At 49.0% G+C, this 18,226-nt stretch overlaps 2 protein-coding genes across 6 annotated transcripts; both read right to left on the bottom strand.

The window, feature by feature from the left end:
* Positions 1-3,719: 3,719 nt before the first annotated feature.
* LOC105684744 (monocarboxylate transporter 3) lies at positions 3,720-15,690 on the bottom strand. Of its 4 annotated transcripts, none has more exons than XM_020851648.3 (11): positions 15,542-15,690; positions 7,920-8,217; positions 7,693-7,836; positions 7,393-7,598; positions 7,076-7,304; positions 6,537-7,006; positions 6,204-6,432; positions 5,950-6,125; positions 5,582-5,804; positions 5,251-5,498; positions 3,720-5,148 (listed from the first exon to the last, which is right to left on the bottom strand). In XM_020851648.3, the coding sequence occupies exons 1-11, from the start codon at positions 15,635-15,637 to the stop codon at positions 4,999-5,001; spliced, it is 2,469 nt and encodes an 822-aa protein (XP_020707307.2). In that variant the 5' UTR covers positions 15,638-15,690; the 3' UTR covers positions 3,720-4,998. The 4 variants fall into 4 exon arrangements, with proteins under 4 accessions (XP_020707307.2, XP_012253789.1, XP_012253787.1 ...); XM_012398366.4 differs by lacking the exon at positions 15,542-15,690 and adding an exon at positions 14,453-14,972; XM_012398364.3 differs by lacking the exon at positions 15,542-15,690 and adding an exon at positions 9,447-11,758.
* Positions 9,666-18,026, bottom strand: LOC105684746 (heat shock factor 2-binding protein-like). Of its 2 annotated transcripts, none has more exons than XM_048656183.1 (7): positions 17,884-18,026; positions 17,618-17,804; positions 17,431-17,549; positions 17,262-17,366; positions 16,933-17,195; positions 16,527-16,853; positions 9,666-10,535 (listed from the first exon to the last, which is right to left on the bottom strand). In XM_048656183.1, the coding sequence occupies exons 1-7, from the start codon at positions 17,914-17,916 to the stop codon at positions 10,505-10,507; spliced, it is 1,065 nt and encodes a 354-aa protein (XP_048512140.1). In that variant the 5' UTR covers positions 17,917-18,026; the 3' UTR covers positions 9,666-10,504. The 2 variants fall into 2 exon arrangements, with proteins under 2 accessions (XP_048512140.1, XP_012253792.2); XM_012398369.4 differs by lacking the exon at positions 9,666-10,535 and adding an exon at positions 16,245-16,384.
* Positions 18,027-18,226: the final 200 nt, after the last annotated feature.

Raw genomic sequence — 18,226 nt, 5'->3', positions numbered from 1 at the left:
TCAGCGATTCTGCAATCTTGCTAGCATGATACAGCATATGTTTCAAATGTTTTAAACTAACTTATTCCGAGATTTTCGAACTTAAGATCATGAATCCGTCGAATCAAGCGAGCCACGACTCAAAGCTACAGAGTTAATTAAATTTCTCTGCTCATTACAGTGGAAAATTTGCTATCACTCGATCGATTCGATAAACGAGACATTTTGGCGAGCACAGTCGGATTTCTGGGCTCATAATGTGCAAGAAACCAAAGCGAAAAATATTAATCGTGCTTCCTCGACCCGAAGGAGCTGTAGTCTTCGCTTTCCAAATGTCCGCAGCAATCTTATTTTCACGCAGTTTGTTTGCAGCGACTCAAATCCGTCGACTCAATCAGGACACAACTCGGAACCATCGGAATATCTTGATAATTCTACGTTCTGCAACAAAGAATCAGCTCATTAATCGACCGGTCGTTGGATAAATCAAATTAAGTAGCAGCTGTGGATTCTCAAACTCAAAATACATGACGATACCTATATCACGGCCTCAGAAACACGAGCGTGTCGACTGGACCGAGCAATTCCGGATACTCGTCGAGAGATCTCCAATTTTTCGCTCGGAAATGCGACAAAATGGCCATAGCGTGCAAAGTTCTGTCAAAGAACAGCATTTGTTCCTGAAAAAAGTATGAATATTCCAATGTTTATAGATTTCCACATGCTGGAGGAGCCAGAAGCCAACAAACCTGCATTTTCCAACCAACGACTGATGATTGAAGAAATTATCATCAGTCAACGAAATACAACTTCTTATCATCAGTCAACGCAACTTTGCTGCAATGCGGGTGATCTGACGTCAAGGGGCAAGAAACCTCGAATTTTAGTTCGCGCCAATTCCGCGACACAAATTTCACGGAGTAGCGCTTCTTGTATTTTCGTCGGCAAGTGCGCATGCGCCCATCATTTGGCGCGGGAACATTGCGTAATTGCATAATCATTTAAAATCGGCGACCCCAAATTTTCCTTGATGCTAAGTCTCCTTTACGCGCCTCAATTAAAGCAACCCAGAGGTGTTGTTAAGAGGGTAATGCTGAGCTAAATATACTTAACAATAAGCGCCAAAAGTACCTAGAAGGAATGTAGTCGAGTAATTAAAAATAAAGAAGAACAAGTGTAAAAAAATCAAGTAACGTTCATGTTGCTGTATTCTTATATATTTCGATCTCAGAAACATGAATCTCGTTACAAAATTGAGCTACGACCAATAGCCATCGAGATATTACATTCTATGATCGACAGATAGACGATAACTCGATCAATTCGACAAGTATATCAATTCCGTCAGCGGATTCGGAATTCCCGAGCTCATAACTTATAAAAATAAATCAGGCAAAGAGCCGATTCAACGGTCGTTTGCAACGGTGAAGGTGATCCGTCATATTTCTTATCGTTAGAGGCAACTGGCTGCATTATTAGAAATGAGGTGATCTCTCGATCCAATTTTTCATGTTACCAGCTTCATTCATTCTGCAATCTCGAATATTATCGCTTATCATTGTATGAAAAACTTTGACACATGACAATAAAGCTATAACGACGCGCAAAGTATGGATATTTTCGTCTACCCATGTCTACCGCGATGAAAAAATCTGTAAGCTGATCTGATTGTGAGCGGCGCGTTATCCGAACAACTCGGATACTTCAATTATGATACGTACCAATAAATAAAACAATACGTAATAAAAATTCATATTTAATTCCAATCTAACATTACCTAAAACATTATCTTTGTACCATTGTATACATATAATCTAATAACTGTGCTTGCTGTTATCTGCCTACTCCTGTACGACATTATCATGCGTACGTTAACGAAGCTGTTGATGTTCTTGTTATGATTATTATTATCATTATCATTGTTGGTGCTGTTATTGTTGTTGTTATCATTATTATTATCGTCGTCGTCGTCGTCGTCATCGTCGTCGTCATCGTCATCGTCATCGTCATCGTCATCGTCATCGTCATCGTCATCGTCATCGTCATCGTCATCGTCATCGTCATCGTCATCGTCATCGTCATCGTCATCATCATCACCATGAATATTCATCTCTTTCACATTTTCCAAAATTGATAAAACTGACATGTAACATTTTTAATTTACCGCAAACTATTCACGGAAATCTACTGTATAATTACAGCTATTGAATACACAAGCACTCATAGATTCGTATTTACATTCAATAATAACAGTTACAATTAAAAATAGTAATGTCATCGATACATTGAATTCAACATATCTATGCTGGCAATAACGTTTAACTAATTACGATGATGATGATGATGATGATGATGATGATGACAGTGGACATGGTCAAGATGATATTGTTGTATTATTATTTTGAAACTAATTATGTACTTTACTCTGTTCTGCTGGTCCACTCGAATCGACTTCATAAAAGGAGTGCAACATCGAGTTGATTTACTACGTTTAGTTCCCTTTAACTTCACCGTAGGTACTACATACTTGTATATTTTCATTTTAGTTATTTCGTTAATTTCGACTTTCGTGCAACGAAATTTTCCGTTGCGATATCGTTCGGTCGTACATACCGTACCTTTAGCTCTGTCTACTTTGAAATTTCCACTTCTCGTTCCTTTATGGTTTGGTTTGGTTTAGTTTTGTTTATCAAACATCATCATACTATGTACAATACATACAATATTTATTGCGTTAACCGATAATTTATACAATTATTGTTGAATAATTATTTTTTTCTCTGCTCATGCAACTTATTCAAATTCACATAAATTTTATAAACATCAACGGTTCTCGTTTTATTCGTCGCTGAACCATAATAATATGACTTGATAAAGTGTACCCGAGTAAAATATAATGTGTAACGGTTCATTCTGGTTTCCAGAATGGTTGAAACTGTGGCATCAAATTATCGAATTTTTCAGTGCATACTTACGCCTTTCAACGGATATAAATATTCAATCAATTTTCGCGGTAATCGGGACATTGTATGGAACGATATTTGACGCATCAAGAAATTGCAATTACGAAAGGACGACGAAAGTAGAACTCGCAAACGAAGCAAAGAATAGCGAAAGAATATTATTATAATCATTATCATTGTAATTACAACACTGTACATTGTACATAGACGGTGACGCGGTAAAATGTAACGTATACGAATTCAGATTACTTATCCTTGGTTCTCATTTTTCCTTCGTTACATTCTTCATCGATCCCGCCTTATTTCTTTCGGCAAATTGGTTGCGATTGTGATAATTAACGCCGAATGTGTCATCTCGATGTTAGTAAATGTCGGGCAATCTTTTTTCTCTGATTATTTCTATGCATAGCGAACTCGAGCAATACGCGTAATAAATTTCACACAATTCGTTCTTTACCAGATAATAAACAACGTGTCCCGTTTAGTTTTTTTAATTATATACGGCTCCGGTTAAGTACCCTTTTACCGGATAAGTTTTGCCATTCGCGAGAAAGGTCTCGTTGGCTCGCACGAATAATATTTTACAGCTATCGCGTGGTCGAAACAACGCGTAAAAAGTACAATCAAATAAGTACTCGAACGACATTGTTCGTTAACTCTTCATTCATACATACATATGTATAAGTACGCGCGTTCTCTCGAACTTACATTTTTTCCACATTATTTATTCGACTTTTCGTATTACGGCGGCGGGCAGCCGTGGGTTAGGTAGATTTGATCAATAGTAAGTGAAACTTTCAATCCCAAGTGAAAAAAAAAAAAAAAAAAAAGAGATAACCCACAACTCGGTGCGTATCCAATTATTACGTACCTCTGTACCTACACCTATGCCTATACCTATACCTATACCTATACCTACCTACCTACCTACCTACCTACCTACCTACCTACCTACCTACCTACCTACCTACCCACCCTCCTACCTACCTATAAATCTATAAAAAGTATAGGAGTCTAAGAAAATTTACAGATATAATACAAAACGGATTTCTTCCGATCACTCCATGGTAAATAATAATAGCCGAAATAGTATTAGCGATGACGACGATGACGATGAAAACGAAGATAACGATGACGCTAATCATCGTTGTAATTTTTACGATTATGTCAATGAGAATAAGAATAAGCTTAAGCGTAAGATAAGAATACGAGTAAGAATAAGAATAACAATAGGAATAACAAGAATAATAAGAAAAAGAATAGCAATAATGACGATTGCAATCTGAATGACAATAATATTGCTAGCAACAACAACAACAACAACAATAACAACAACAGGATTCAAAGATGCACTACTACAGGCGACTTAATACTGTCTGATTGATATCGTCGAGAGAACTTTAACCGCGTTCGATGGGGAGTAGAAAAAGAGCATCGAATTTCAAACGCGATAATAATTCACTCCGCTACCAGGGAGTAACAAGTAAATCTTCACTTCTTACTCCAGTTCCGACGGTCGAATCCTACGTTGGCATATTTCTATTATGCTAAAATTTAACTATTTCTCATCGAGGAAATTTCTATCTTTGAATATCATTTTTTGACCCTTTTACCCCAGTTGCTCGTTTCGATCACAGTGTCTATCCGATAAATAATAATTGTCGCAAAGACCGCCGAACACATACCTTGTTTGTTCGAGTACACGTCCGTAGATCCGTCCACAGATTAGTTTTCCCGATAGAATGGAAAAAACGCGGTAACGTCGGCAGTAGCGACATTTTTCGCCTTGTCGTCGTCGTCGTCGTCGTCGTCGTCGTTTTTGTCTTCGTCCATGTATGTCCCCTGTGCATTCGTTCGCGTCCACGCGTGTGGAATAGTTTTTTGTTTAGCACGTATAACTTCGAATCATAAAATGACCGTTATCGAAGAGAATTCGCAACGTGCTTCCATCGTGTCTTCCGATAGTTCAGCGTGCACCTTACGACCGAGGTGGAGACACTTCTCGAATCCAACTTAAAAGTAATAAAGCACTTGAAAGCTTTCTGTTCTAGAATTATTATAAAACAGATTCTATCTGTTTAATCTCTTTTTCTGGAGGTTCTTGCGGGGAAGCGGCCGTCTCGACTATCTCCGGTATGTCGTCCTCGTTCTCCTCTTCGATGTCCTCGTCGATCGGTGTTAGAGTATCCATGACAACCGGCTGTGCCTGTCGATAGACGAATAGGGATGAGGGTGCGAAAAATTGCGAATATTAGGGGCTGGATAAATTTACGTCTACGGGTGTAATTGACGTCGATTCTTTACTCACTTGAGGAGTGGTACATCTTTTGAGGGCCGGTGCCATGAAGCTCGTCACCGTGCTAACGAAGAAAAAGAATCCCGCCATGAAGAAGGGGATATCGTAGCTTTCGGTAGCGTCGTAGACGGCGCCAGCCAACGGTGATCCGATGATAGCAGCGGCACCTCTGAACAATATCAAGAGCCCGAACGCGTTCGTCAGTTTGTCCAAACCGAGAAGATCCACCAGGATAATCGACGTCAGCGAAATGTATCCAGCTGTTTGAAGAGTTGAGTACAATTTGAAGAAAAGAAGGAGCGACCGTCACCCGTGCGTACGAGTAGATTGTTTGGGAACTCACATATAGCGATCCCGAAGAATATGCTCATCGCGATGTAAGCGGCGTATGTATGGCAGAATGGGGTAGCAGCTACGGCGAGGGTTGAGATGATGAGGCAGATGTTGTTGAGCAATAGAGAGTCGACCTGGGGGAAGTCGGCTATGTAGCCACAAGCCACACGACCCACCGTGTTCGTGATTCCGATAATTGACAGCAAAAACGACGCTGAATTCGGCTCGATTCCCTGCGTAGTGACGTAATTTTTTCATCATTCGTTCGAGTCGGTGGTAAATAACGCTCGGTCGCGTCAACGCGGAAGTCAGATAGCACGGTAACCGAGTAACGGTATTCCTTCAAATGTATTTATCGTACGACCGCAGCACACTTACGTCCAACGTAGCAGCGTCGACGAGATATACGAAGGGTACGTAGAGACCCGCCATACCAAAAACGTTGCTGATACCGATCAGGAGGAATACGGGGTCCTTGAGCAACGACATGTCCATCATAGCGGCGAGAGCCTCGGTGAAGGATTCCGGAAGGACGAGGCACGGGCAGAGTGGCTCTGCAAGAAATATGAAGACGATAAAGCGCGTCGGAGCAGAATCACATGGTCAGAGGTTTCGTGGACGCCGTGACTCACGTAGCGGAGGCTTTTCAGGATCGGCGTCTCGGGCGTCGCCGCGTACAGATTTTTGTAACGATATCACGCTCTGCCGATAATTGGCGAGAGATTTTTGACTCTGGCATTCGGCTAGATTGAGTACGCTACCGCTGTAGAATATATCCTTCCGCGAAAGTGGTCGAATCATCATCGGCTTCTCCTTGGGCATGCTAGACTTGCTTGTCGTAAACGTAATGCTCTCACCGTCCTAGTAGAGATCGTGGATTCCAAATTAACTTCAAGACTTCTTCGGACCAGAAAAATAATAATAATGATAATAATAGAGATCGTTATAACAATAATAACACTTACGTCGCATTCGGCGTTGTTATTGCGCGATCCCAGCATACTACTCGCAGACAACCTGAGATGCAGACTTCTTCGTATGTCACCGTTGGAGTTCAGGGTGGTCCTCGAATTCTTGATAGCGCTGAGACTAGGTTTGTACCTCTCTCCGGTGCTCGTCTTCCGTATTCTGTCGAAGAATGGCACGGATCCATTTTTTGGGAGACCTTGAACGTGAGTCGTGAACGCGGGCTGGGATGCGTTGCGCGGTATGTTGGCCTTGTTGAATTCCATGTTCTCAGTTTTATCGGAATTATGAACTTCGCGAGTTTCCCTCCCTTCTTCCAACGTCCTGCGGTTTTTGCTCTTGTTGATTGCATTCTTCAAATCCACACTACCGCTCGCAGAGGTGCCACCTGAAGAAGATTGCTCCTGAACTTTGACCTCAGAAATGGTTGGCAAAGTCGGTACGGTTGGCACCGGTGTCAACGGAGTTCCTGAACAAAGGAAAAAGACCAATTTTACAATCTTGAAATCTGTGAAGCGACGGTCGATGGGAGATTTACCCGGTACGAGTTGATCGAGGTTGAAGCTGGAATGTACTCCAGGATCTATGTTGATGGGCATCTTCATCCGCTTTTCCATCGAGCCATCCGGCAACTGTACCATGAAATAGGAACCCCCGATACTGCCCCTTTCCATTTGAAACCTTTTTTCCTCCGCCATCCGTTGTAGCAACGGTTTGACCGACGATGCTTTTGGATACTCCAACGGTCTCATCATTGCACCGAATACCTGAATATTTAAAACCAATTGCGTCCGTGGCGCCTAACGACTTTGGAGAAACGTTGAAAGAAAATTACTGATGGAAATGCAGACTCACGGCACAATTGAGAATGAGACCGGCAAGGATCAGATTTGCTCCTTGCCAACTGTATTCTTCGAGGAGCATCGTGGCCAGTGGGGCAAAAGCAAACGTACCAAAACCTGAACCACAAACGGCAATTCCTGTTGCCAACGATCTTTTAGTCTCAAAGTAATATCCCACACAGACGACTGCGGGTAGATAAATGAGACCAAAACCAATACCTGTTCATGGGTAACAATTGACATTCGTTTGGATTGATAACCTCGTTCCATTAACTATGAAATAACTCTGTGTAGCATTCGGGATACAGCTTACCTCCCATTACTCCATAGGTGAGCATGAGCATATTAACGGAGGATGAAAATGTTGACAGAACAAATGCTGCCGCACCAATAAAACTTCCAGCTATACAAACGGCTCTGCAGCCATACTTATTCGTTAAGGCACTGACAACAGGACCTGCACAAATGATACGGTTAATATCATACGGATATTGAGTACAAATTACACAAGCGGGCTGAAGTACACATTTTTTGACTCACCTGCGCTTAGATACATGCCGGATAGTAGAGATCCAACCCAGGCCGTCTTGCCTTTACCCTCTCCAAAGTAGGTTACAAATTCACCGAGAAACACTCCGAAGGTATAGGCTATGCCATCTACTATCATGTTGCACATGAAAGAAGCAAACACGACGACCCACCCGTAGCCACCGTCCGGCGGTGGTGGGATATCGTGATATTCGCATAGCGAACCTTCATCTTCGGGGGAAACTTCTTCTACACCTCCGTCAGCTCCGGTCAATCGAGACTGTTCCTCGACCGAGTATTCACTTTCCGTCTGAAAGTCGATAAACTTTACGTCATGTTCTTTGAACGGATAGGTGTCCAAAGTATCAGTTTTCATTAATTTCAACAAAAATCAGCAGCGGCAGCATTTCAATCGATCCTTCAAACTCTCCGCTTTCTGTTGGGTCTAAAAATTCCTAGATCCTCGAAACTTCCAATAGAAAAAGGAGTCCGGTTATCGATTGTTATTTTAAAATACAGACAGCTGACTATTTCTCTGGAGCAACTCTGGTTCTCCTTGGAACTATTCCATATGCATTTGAAAACGGTGGCTTGGTCATGGATTATAAGGTGCAAAAACTGGCACAAGGCTGCCCGTTGCATCTCTGCAATCGGTATGAAGCATCGCTCGAAGATCCACCGGTCAGATATTCAATAATCCAATGGGAACGAAGAGTGAGCGGTAAATATAATGACATCATACAGCTGAACAACCGTAACAGCGATCGAGTCGTATGATTGGAATCACGTGGAATCTGAATCGAGAGGGGAACGTCACTTGCAAATGTGTGGCCGTGGAGGATAGAGGATACCGCGGATGATTCGTGCCTGCAAATAGTTCTAAATGAATTTGATTGACCCTAATTAATCGTCGGCGACGCCAGTTTGTATGTAGTAACAATCCACGACGAACCACAAGCATTGAAAGAAACAAGTTTTAATTATGTATGTACATATGTGACTAGCAATGGTGTCGGTGCTGTCAAGGCGATGTCTCTATACGTGTCAGGTGATGTGCGTTCATTCTGTTTTTACCAATGGCGCGCAACGGTGAACACAGAACAGACCAAAAAACCCAATATCGAAAAGAGAAGAGAAAATGTATTGTGATTCTAGGTAACACGTGCACATATACTTGAATTCCATAACTGTGTTACACGGCCGGCATGTCAGGGATACGATAGTTTTGGAATTAATCAGAGTGCACATAGTCGCCACTGACCTGGGATACGCCTCAACAGCCTTTCATATCCTATTCATAATCATTTCAATGCCGTTTGATTGATTTATCGTGACGATACGACGCGCCAATGCCGCTCAATATAATTATATTACGCACGGTCAATGTTTAAATCTGCATCGGTTGATTATCATTGGCAAACAGCAGGTGAGAGCCGCCCGGACTCAATGGAATCGGACTATCGCAATTTTCAAATAAAACGACGAACGTTGTGGCAAAAGGAAAATGGTTCCCAAGGTTATCCGTCATGTATTACTCACCGTGCTTATCTTTCGCACGCGTCGCGAACCATATTGACCAAACTGAGATTTATTCAAGGAAACTCGCGACATTTTCGAATAATTCACCACACTTGGCCGATGTTTCAAATCGTAATATCATACGGTCTATTTTGTTCGTGGCTGGTTTTATTCATTCATTATCTTTTTCTCGAACTTGACAATTTTATCGACACAAATGTTTTACACACTCTCGCTCGATGTTGTTGTTTCCTCACCCTTTACCTTGTTACGGTCGAGGTTGTCGTCACGAAAAATCGAAAGCTAATTTTAAGCGAGGTTTCGGATATGATTATTATTGTTGTTGTTGTTGTTGTTATTTTTGGCGTTGTTGTTGTTGTTGTTGTTGTTATCGCTCTTATTATTACAGCAACAACTTCGACGACCGCAACAATCGCGCGGCACGCTCAACATCTCGGAATTCAAACACGGGTTTGTTCGATCGTCGAAAGCAGACGACACCAAGGTCTCGAAAGTTTTACGCGACTATAATACATACGCGCGCTACGACGTAACGTACGTACGCACGCAGCCAAATTGCCCGATATTACGAAGGCGGGTGAGTTTGTTTTTGACGGCAGATATTTGCAAAGGTTTGCATCGGAACGATTCGACGTCGTTTGGAATTCAGAGATGGCACCGGCACGGTTTAGTGTCGGACGGTATCGATAACGAGGATGTGAAAAAAACCGTGGAAAAGTTATAGAACGGCCGCAGCGAGTCCCTTTTATTCTCGTTGTGCGCACACGTATATTTCGCGAAGCTCAAACTCGCGCGTATGTATGTACAACGTATCACGGATGAGTTTAAAAATATTTTGGCAGCTACGGTTGAGCGGTTCGTTAAAATTAGAACGAAAGAATTAGCGGTGGCGACGCGTGTGTCTCAGCGGTGCCGCGTACGCCTCATTGGCCTCCGTTTCATTTTACGGATCATGTTACAGTAGTCGACGGTTTATTATCCGAGGTTACGTCGGGTCGATCCTCTAACGCCTGTCGCACATCGTAGCAGGTTGCGTATCAGCTGCTCCCGCGTATCGATTACGCATCTATCCACCCCGATCGGTGCGACCTATTGAAAATAACACGGCGATTACTCGATAAGCATGGATACGTGTACTCGTGTATTCGAATTTGCGTTTATTCGCTAATCGGATGTATTTTTGGCGAAGTAAGGGAGCGCGGATCGCTGCAAGCGTCCGCAAGGTTGTCGGTAACGGAAAACGTTGCGAATCGCGACAGTCCGACAAAGAGTCCCGCCCCCGGCAGCGTCGCGGCGATCCTTATTCCGCCGACGAGTTACTCGTAATCCACCGCCGCGCACGCCACAGATCACCTCCGCGTTCGATCGAAATTCGCCAGCGAACCTACGCGTTATCCGACTTCCCTACCCTACATGTTTCTCTTGACACCTCCTGCCCCCCCCAGATACCGATTCCGAACCCACGCCCCGCACCGCGTACGTCCGACGCGCCTACCGCGATCCAACTGTCGTTCCCGTTCGCAGTTGGCACTTTGCTCATGCGTTACGCGCGACACGGACGCGGCCCGTGAGGTACGGTAGGTAGCTACGACACCCCGTGACCGCGCCACGGCGAGCGTGCCGCGCACCACCGCCAATCCCAGTTCGCGACAGCACCGTAAATTCACATCACGCCTCCGACCTCCGTTACACCGTGGCCGAAACAACCGGAGGAGAACAGGGAGTCCGAAATGGTAGAGAAAATGAAATACCGAGCCGCGAAAGAGCCACCACCACTCCGAAAACGGGAGAGGATCGACTGACGGACGACGAGGCGTCAGCCGTTCCACGCGTTCCGCGCTCCTCCGGTCCGCATCCGCGTCGTTCCTCCATTTTCAATGCTCGCGTGGCTCGACCGTCGGTAACAACGAGGAGAGCGTCGTTACCGTCGAACGTTGTCGCGGGGGCGAGTGCGTCGAGCTGCCGCGGAGGGCGCTCCGGACTCGCAGAGGAGACTCGTAGCGACCGCCTCTGCGGGCGCGTCGACTCGCGCATCTGCGGCGGTGCGCAGTCGCGACCCGAGAGGCTGCAACACGGCGCCAATTACGATTACCGAGCGTTGCGGAAGACGGAATGAATATCTCGGGCGGATAGGAATTGCGGGGTGGGAGCGGCGGTGCCGGTGAGATCAAATTCCAAAGATCGACGGGACAAAGGCGTCCGCCGTAGGTCTCCGACCGGGAACATCCGACGAATACGACAATCGGTTGTGTCTCGTATCGTCGCGTACGTACGTACAATTGCGGTACGACGCGCGTTACACGACCGATGATATCAACGACGTACAAACGACGATGACGCGCCAACATCCGCGCGAGCCGATTAATTAATTCGATAATTACCGGCTACCGCCGCTAATTCCGCCGTTTGCGAGTCGCTCCGTACCATCTGGTTCTCATGGAGAATCGTTCCTCGAAACGGGGGAGAAACGTAACGCCCCGTGCGCTCTCGCGGATCGGAACGGAGAACGAAAGGCGCACTCGCGAGCGGTGCAAGCGTTGCGGAAGAAACCCGAGGTGCGGGATGCGTCGGAAAATTTGTCACGAAAAATTTCGACCGTACGACGTACGCGCATCGGCGGCGTTGAACGAAGCGTCGCGTTAATTAGCTCGATTCCCTCGCACCGCCGCATCGGGCGGCGGATGAATTTTCCTCGCCAAATCGCAGATCGCGTTACGCAAACGACGAGAGCGGAATTCATCGTCGGCTGACGCATGGTTCCTACAAACGTACGCGTACGCAACACGCGTATCCCGATATCAGGATACAAGGACACGTTGCGATACAACGGTCGACCGACAAACGTACGAATTGACAGAAGGTACCGCGCGACTCGAGCGTCCTCGGCGACGCTTCGATTTGCAGGGCAACGAGGGTAACGGATCGGCGCAACGTAGGACGAGAACGACGGCCGCGATCGTCGCGGCTACACGGCCCCGGGGACACCCGTTTCCCATTGAAACGACACGCGGTATTTTATCGTCGATCGAGCACACGGGTGATCACGCCCCGCTGCCACATGTTCGCTCGCGCGAATCGCACGCACGGCCTTCGCCACGACGCGGTAGCGCATCTCCGTCGCTGCCCCGAAGGCGCTGCGCGTACGTTCGACGTCATCGTAATCGCCGATTCCCGACGATTACGATTCCCTGAGGGCAACGGGCAACGGGCAACGGGCAACGGGCGACGGGCGACGGGCTATTTGTTTGGGATGGGAAAAATATTTGAGCTTCCGAACAATCGTACGACGCAAGGCAACGCGGCTGGATGCGATCTCCGCCGCGGCGACAACAAGTTGGAATTCAATAACATCGCGTACACGATGTTTACGCCGACGACAACGAGCGTTCGCTTACTCCGTGCGAATCCTCCGCCGTTGATCGACATACCCCAGGTGCACGCGACCCGGACGTACGGCCAGTTTTCGGGAGCCGAGCGATACGCGTAAGAGGGTCGAGGGATATCGACGATAATAGGCGGAACGGCCGATCGACGAGATAAGAAACGATCCAAACACTCGAGAGATAAAATTTCTCTCGGCGAACGCGTACGCGCGTACCGCAGCCGTCGGGCATAGATATTCGGTGTAAGCGAGATCTTGGGATTCCGATATCGAGTCCTCCGCGGATATCGGCACCGCGCCGGTACGACTCGGGCAGGCAGCGAATAATCCGCCCGATAAGATACACTTCGAACGAAACAACACTCGAACGTGTCGTCGCCCCGTTCCCGAACAACGAAAGATCGGCCGATACCGATCGGCGGTGACGCAACGAGAGGTACGACCGCCGATTCGGTAACGGGAGCCAGCCGATCCGGAGCGGGGTTCCCTACCGCTCGAACGAAATCCAACAACGCCGTCGACCCGCACGCCCGCGGCTCCGCCTCGCGATCGGAGGTGCAAAGGAAGATGTACTCGCGGCGTCGCGAGTCTCCGATCCCCGCCGGCGATATCGGATCGTACCGATAATTTCATTTGCACAAGGATAACGCCGTGGACGGGCGACGAGGTCGCGATACGGATTACCCGTACCACCGTACGGAGCGTGCGTACGAAGGGGAGCGGTGCATAATTGCAAAAACCCCCACCGATTTTACGAGATTTTTCCGATTCTTCCGCCGATTCGACGGATTCGCTCGGGTGTGCGTCCCGTGCAAAAGCCGCTGCCCTCGTTCTCTCCGCGTATACGGGGTCTGTCGATCGCGAGGATACGATCCGCGCTCAGCTGCACCGGTGTGCACCGTACGAATCACGCGTAAAGATATTCACGTTGTACGTTTCGTCGCGCGGTGACGCAGAGAGTATCGACGTTATTCCCGGAGACGTGCAAAGGGGGATCGCGGACGTCGTCGCGGTCGTCGCGAACAATCGAACGTTTCCGGGGAAATCTTCGAGCGTCTAACGTACGTACGTACGTACGGAAAAGGACGGAACTCGGACGCTGCGACCGACGATAAACTCCTCGCGGTGTACGACCCGATCGGAACGGCGCGAACAAAGAGCTATCCGCACCGAGGTCCGCGGTGTCCGCGTTTCCGGCCGAACGTACGCGCTCCGACGCACTCTCGCCCGGACCCCTCGACTCCGCGAGAACGCGGGGCTCGTCGCGGACGATTCCGCGAGCGATTCCGGATCCGCGGGAGGGCCCGTCCGCCGAACCGATCCGTTTCGCGGAGAGGCCGCGCGATCGCGAATACGAACGTGGCGATCGGCGAACGCGGTTTACCGCGGCGCGGTCTCGAGAATCGAGTCGAGGAGCGAACCGCGGGTACCTCCTCCTCCTCGTCGGCGATCTTACCGAGGAACGAGAGGGTATCGTTCGGCAGCGGAGGCGATTCGTCGTCGACGTGTACGCGTACGACGAGGTATACCTACGGTACGTGTATTACGCGGAACGAGGTGTACGCGTGCGTTCGAATGCGAATATGATGATATTTGTTAAATGAAAAGGACGGCGTTGCGCTACCTTGCTTCTCGGCGTCATCGGTTCTAACTCTACGCTCGATCCGTTCGGGTGATGCTGTAACGTGGTGCGACGTCAATCCCAGGCGACGCGCGACCCGCGGTATTATGCACCGATCAGAACTCGAGTCTTCCGAGTACACCGCTCTTGGCTGCGGATCCTCCGAGGTGAACGACGACCGAGGGGTTTCGACCGACTACTGAACGTCGAACCTCGTCCGTCCCGGCGACGCGGGTTTCAATCTTCGACTGTACGACGTGCGGAACGGGGGACACCGCGCGCGCCTTCCGCGAGACTCGGCAACTCCGTTTTACCGATACGATAGCGCCGAACGTGACGTTGAAAAATATCGCGGTGTCCGGCGATCGCCGATGCGCGAGCATCGTTCGCACACGGTACGTACGCGTACGTACGTAGCGCGGCTACCGCGCACAACCGTACCGCGCGCACACCTACGCACCCGCGTACGCGGTACCCACGTCCTCCTCTCGCGTATCGCCGACGATAAACTTACCCCCCCGCACGAGCTACGCAAATACAGACGCGGATACGAACGCGAACGCGAGCACTCTTGCAACGAACGCGACACCCGCTCTTCCGTAGAAATAATATTTTACCGACGACGCGAACGCCGCCGATATATACGCGCGCAACCGCGTACTTTGCGTAATACGTACAGGTCGCGCGTACGAATCGATTCGACGACGCGTGGCCACGTTGTCCCGTGCCCCCGTCCTAGCCGCCCGTTGTACGCGTACGCGGGTGAAATTGCAAAATTGCATAGGTCGCGAACGTCCGACACGCAGCGATCGATCGCCGTGCAGCCCGCGGCATAGCCGAAATTTGGCGAGAACGAAACGGAGCGTGCGAGCGATCGATCGCCTCGCCTCGCCGTAGCGTACGCGTCGAGTTGCAGCGGATCGAAGGACTCGACGATGACGGCTACGATCGCCGCAACGACGACGGGGGACGACGGGAGACGACGAGAATGACACCGGTATCGGCGGAGCTCCGGCTGGCGGAAAACAGCCCCGCACCGATCCGACGGCGAACGTGACAATGACAATGATAATCGTATAGAAATAGACTTGCCGCAGCAGTGTTTCCGCGATGGGTCGAAATTTGTAGGCCGTCGTCGTCGGCGATGATATCGTCGGATTGTTCCTCTCGGCTATTGGCCGGTCCCATTGCAACGAGAGGGTAACTCGTTCGGTCGGAGGGCGAAGAGGGTGGTTCGAGTGCCCCCCTCTGCACCGGACTAGCCCCCCCGACCAGTCCCCGGCCAGCCCCCCCGACTGGTCCCCGGCTAGCCCCCCGACTAGCGACTGCTCGCACTACCTGCACTCGAGGACGAACGACTCCCGCGGTGATTCGCGTTTCTTACTTCCTCGGGTCAACAGCTGACATCCGACCGGACGCAGGGGACGGGCCGGTGCGTCGGCGCCGTCCGATCAATAATACCGCCCCGTACCCCCGACCCGACTCGAGCCAGGACCAACGGACGTGGGCTCGTCGGCGCCTGTGCGCGCTCGCACGTGCCGTCCCTCTGTACTCCGACGGGAACACGCGTGTCTCGTGCCGACGCTGCCGCCGACGGGGGTGTGTCGCGGGACAGCGGTAGCCACCGAGGTCCGTCGTACCCGGCGATCTTTGATCCGCCGCGATCGCCGCACCCGCCTACGTTGTTCGACCGATGACGTATCGTCCCGAGCTGTCGATCGATCGCGCGACCGACCCGTAAAATCCGTCGACAACCTTTGCGGAGGCGCCTGAAATAAGCCAGTCCACGCAGAAGTCTCGCGAACGAAAATTTTATTGGAGAAATCGGCGCGGATCGTGCGTCACGCCGGTAAAATTGAACATCCGGTTTCGATTCGACGTAGAAACTCGGCGCGACGTTTACAGTCTTCGACTCGTGTCTCTCGCTATCCGTATCTACAACAATTGCAATGAATTTGACGTTTGCCGATCAATCGTTTTCCCCCGCCCCTCGAAGTATCCGCCCGTAGCGAACGGTGCCAACGACGGCATTTTTCCGATTCGTCGCCGAAACGATCGAGGCTGAGTTTTGTCTTACCTCTGCCGATACGACCGCTCGAGCGACGATTTTGATTTTTCCAGATTCGACAGGATCTCCTTGGCGACAGCCGCCAGATTCTCCGACTCCGTTTGTCCGATTTTCGCGATTCTTTCCAGCAGGACGGTCCCCGCGATATCCTCGATCGTTGGAACGTCCTCCAGTTCGAAGGTCACGGACTGCAGCAGTCGCAGAGAGAGTTGCTTCAATTCAACGGTAGCCGGATGTTCCATGTACCGTTCGAGCCCGCGACAAATTCTGTCTTCCATCAGACGGAGGAGGCCGGTTTGATTTATACTGACGTTGTACAAGATCATCAAGGTCAATCTGAAACACGGAGGAGACGATGAGAACGTTGTCCGTCCGGTTGCGAAATTCACCAACGAACTAATCGACGTTTGTTTACTTCGCCAGCGAATTTCCCGTGGGTAGCGGAATTATCGGCATGAATTCGATCAACTTCCGTAGCAAATCTCTCCCGTTCGGGTGAGTGACCAAAAACTGACGACCCTCGGGATTGGCGGACAGATTCGCGACCGTGCCGCAAAGACCCATGACAAACTGGGACTCGTCGCTAATTTCCGAAGGAAATACCGAACCGTAGGTGTTGACGAATGATCCGAAGGTTCCGTTAACGATGCGCAAGAAGTCTCCGACTTTCGTTTGGAACTGCGAATAGAAATCTACCGTGAGCGAACGACGAGGTTACACCGATAGGACTAGGTGCGACGTTACTCTGGATATCCATGCGTCTATCACTGGCGGAGAACGCGACGCTTGCCACACCAAGTTTCCCAGGACTGCCCCGAGACCGGCGCAAAATGTGCTCTGGTGCATCACCTGCGGAGACAAGGGGTCGGAGTTACGACGTCGATGGAAAAGATCACTCGCAGTCGTCGATTACCTGATTCTTCAGCCTGATTATCTCTTCTCGCGCTCGACCCAGTCGATTCTCTCGGTCCTCCCATTGTTCGTACAGCCGATCGTATCGTCTTTCCGCCTCCTCGAGTTTCTCGACTCCTTCTAGGGAAAGCGAATCGGGGAAACGTCAACCTCGATCGGTCGCAACTTCTCTTGTTCTGTAATCTTACCGTTTCTACGATCAACCGGTGGTCTCAGGAGCGAGGCGGCATCTTCCCTAACCTGAAAAATTTGTGACTCCAATTCCGCTTCGTATCCACCTGGATCCGGATCTGCGAGGGATGTCTTTTTCGAGCAATCCTCCACAAAGGCGCTCAAGTTGTCTCCGACCGATTTCAGCACACCGTTAACCGTCTCCTGTCGAATCAACGCCACAAATTACCGCGCGGAATAGCCAGAGGAGTATCGGTCGATCGTTTGCAAAATTATTGCTTACCAAAAGTTCCTCTTCGTCTCGGAGTTCGGACATTTCGGTGATCCGGATGGCGATTTTGTTCAGCCGGTGTTTACACTCGATACTCAGTGTATATTATATCATAATTAGCGAGAATACCGCGACGACGATCACGTTGTACGTACCTTGACTCGCAACGATAACAATTGAAAGTCTCGGCGGAACGGGACCGTGAAGGAACACTCGCGCCATCTGTGGACGGTCCGGTTCCGAGTCACGACCAACGAACTCTACAGAGGAGAAACTCGGAAACCCGTGTAGCGAGGTGATCTCCGAGCCGTTGACGGAAAAAAAAGCCCCGTACGAGACATCGCTTCGTACGGCG

This window comes from Athalia rosae, chromosome 5 (assembly GCF_917208135.1).
Source record: "Athalia rosae chromosome 5, iyAthRosa1.1, whole genome shotgun sequence".
Taxonomy (NCBI): domain Eukaryota; kingdom Metazoa; phylum Arthropoda; class Insecta; order Hymenoptera; family Athaliidae; genus Athalia; species Athalia rosae.
This window is presented reverse-complemented; position numbering and strand designations above follow the sequence as displayed.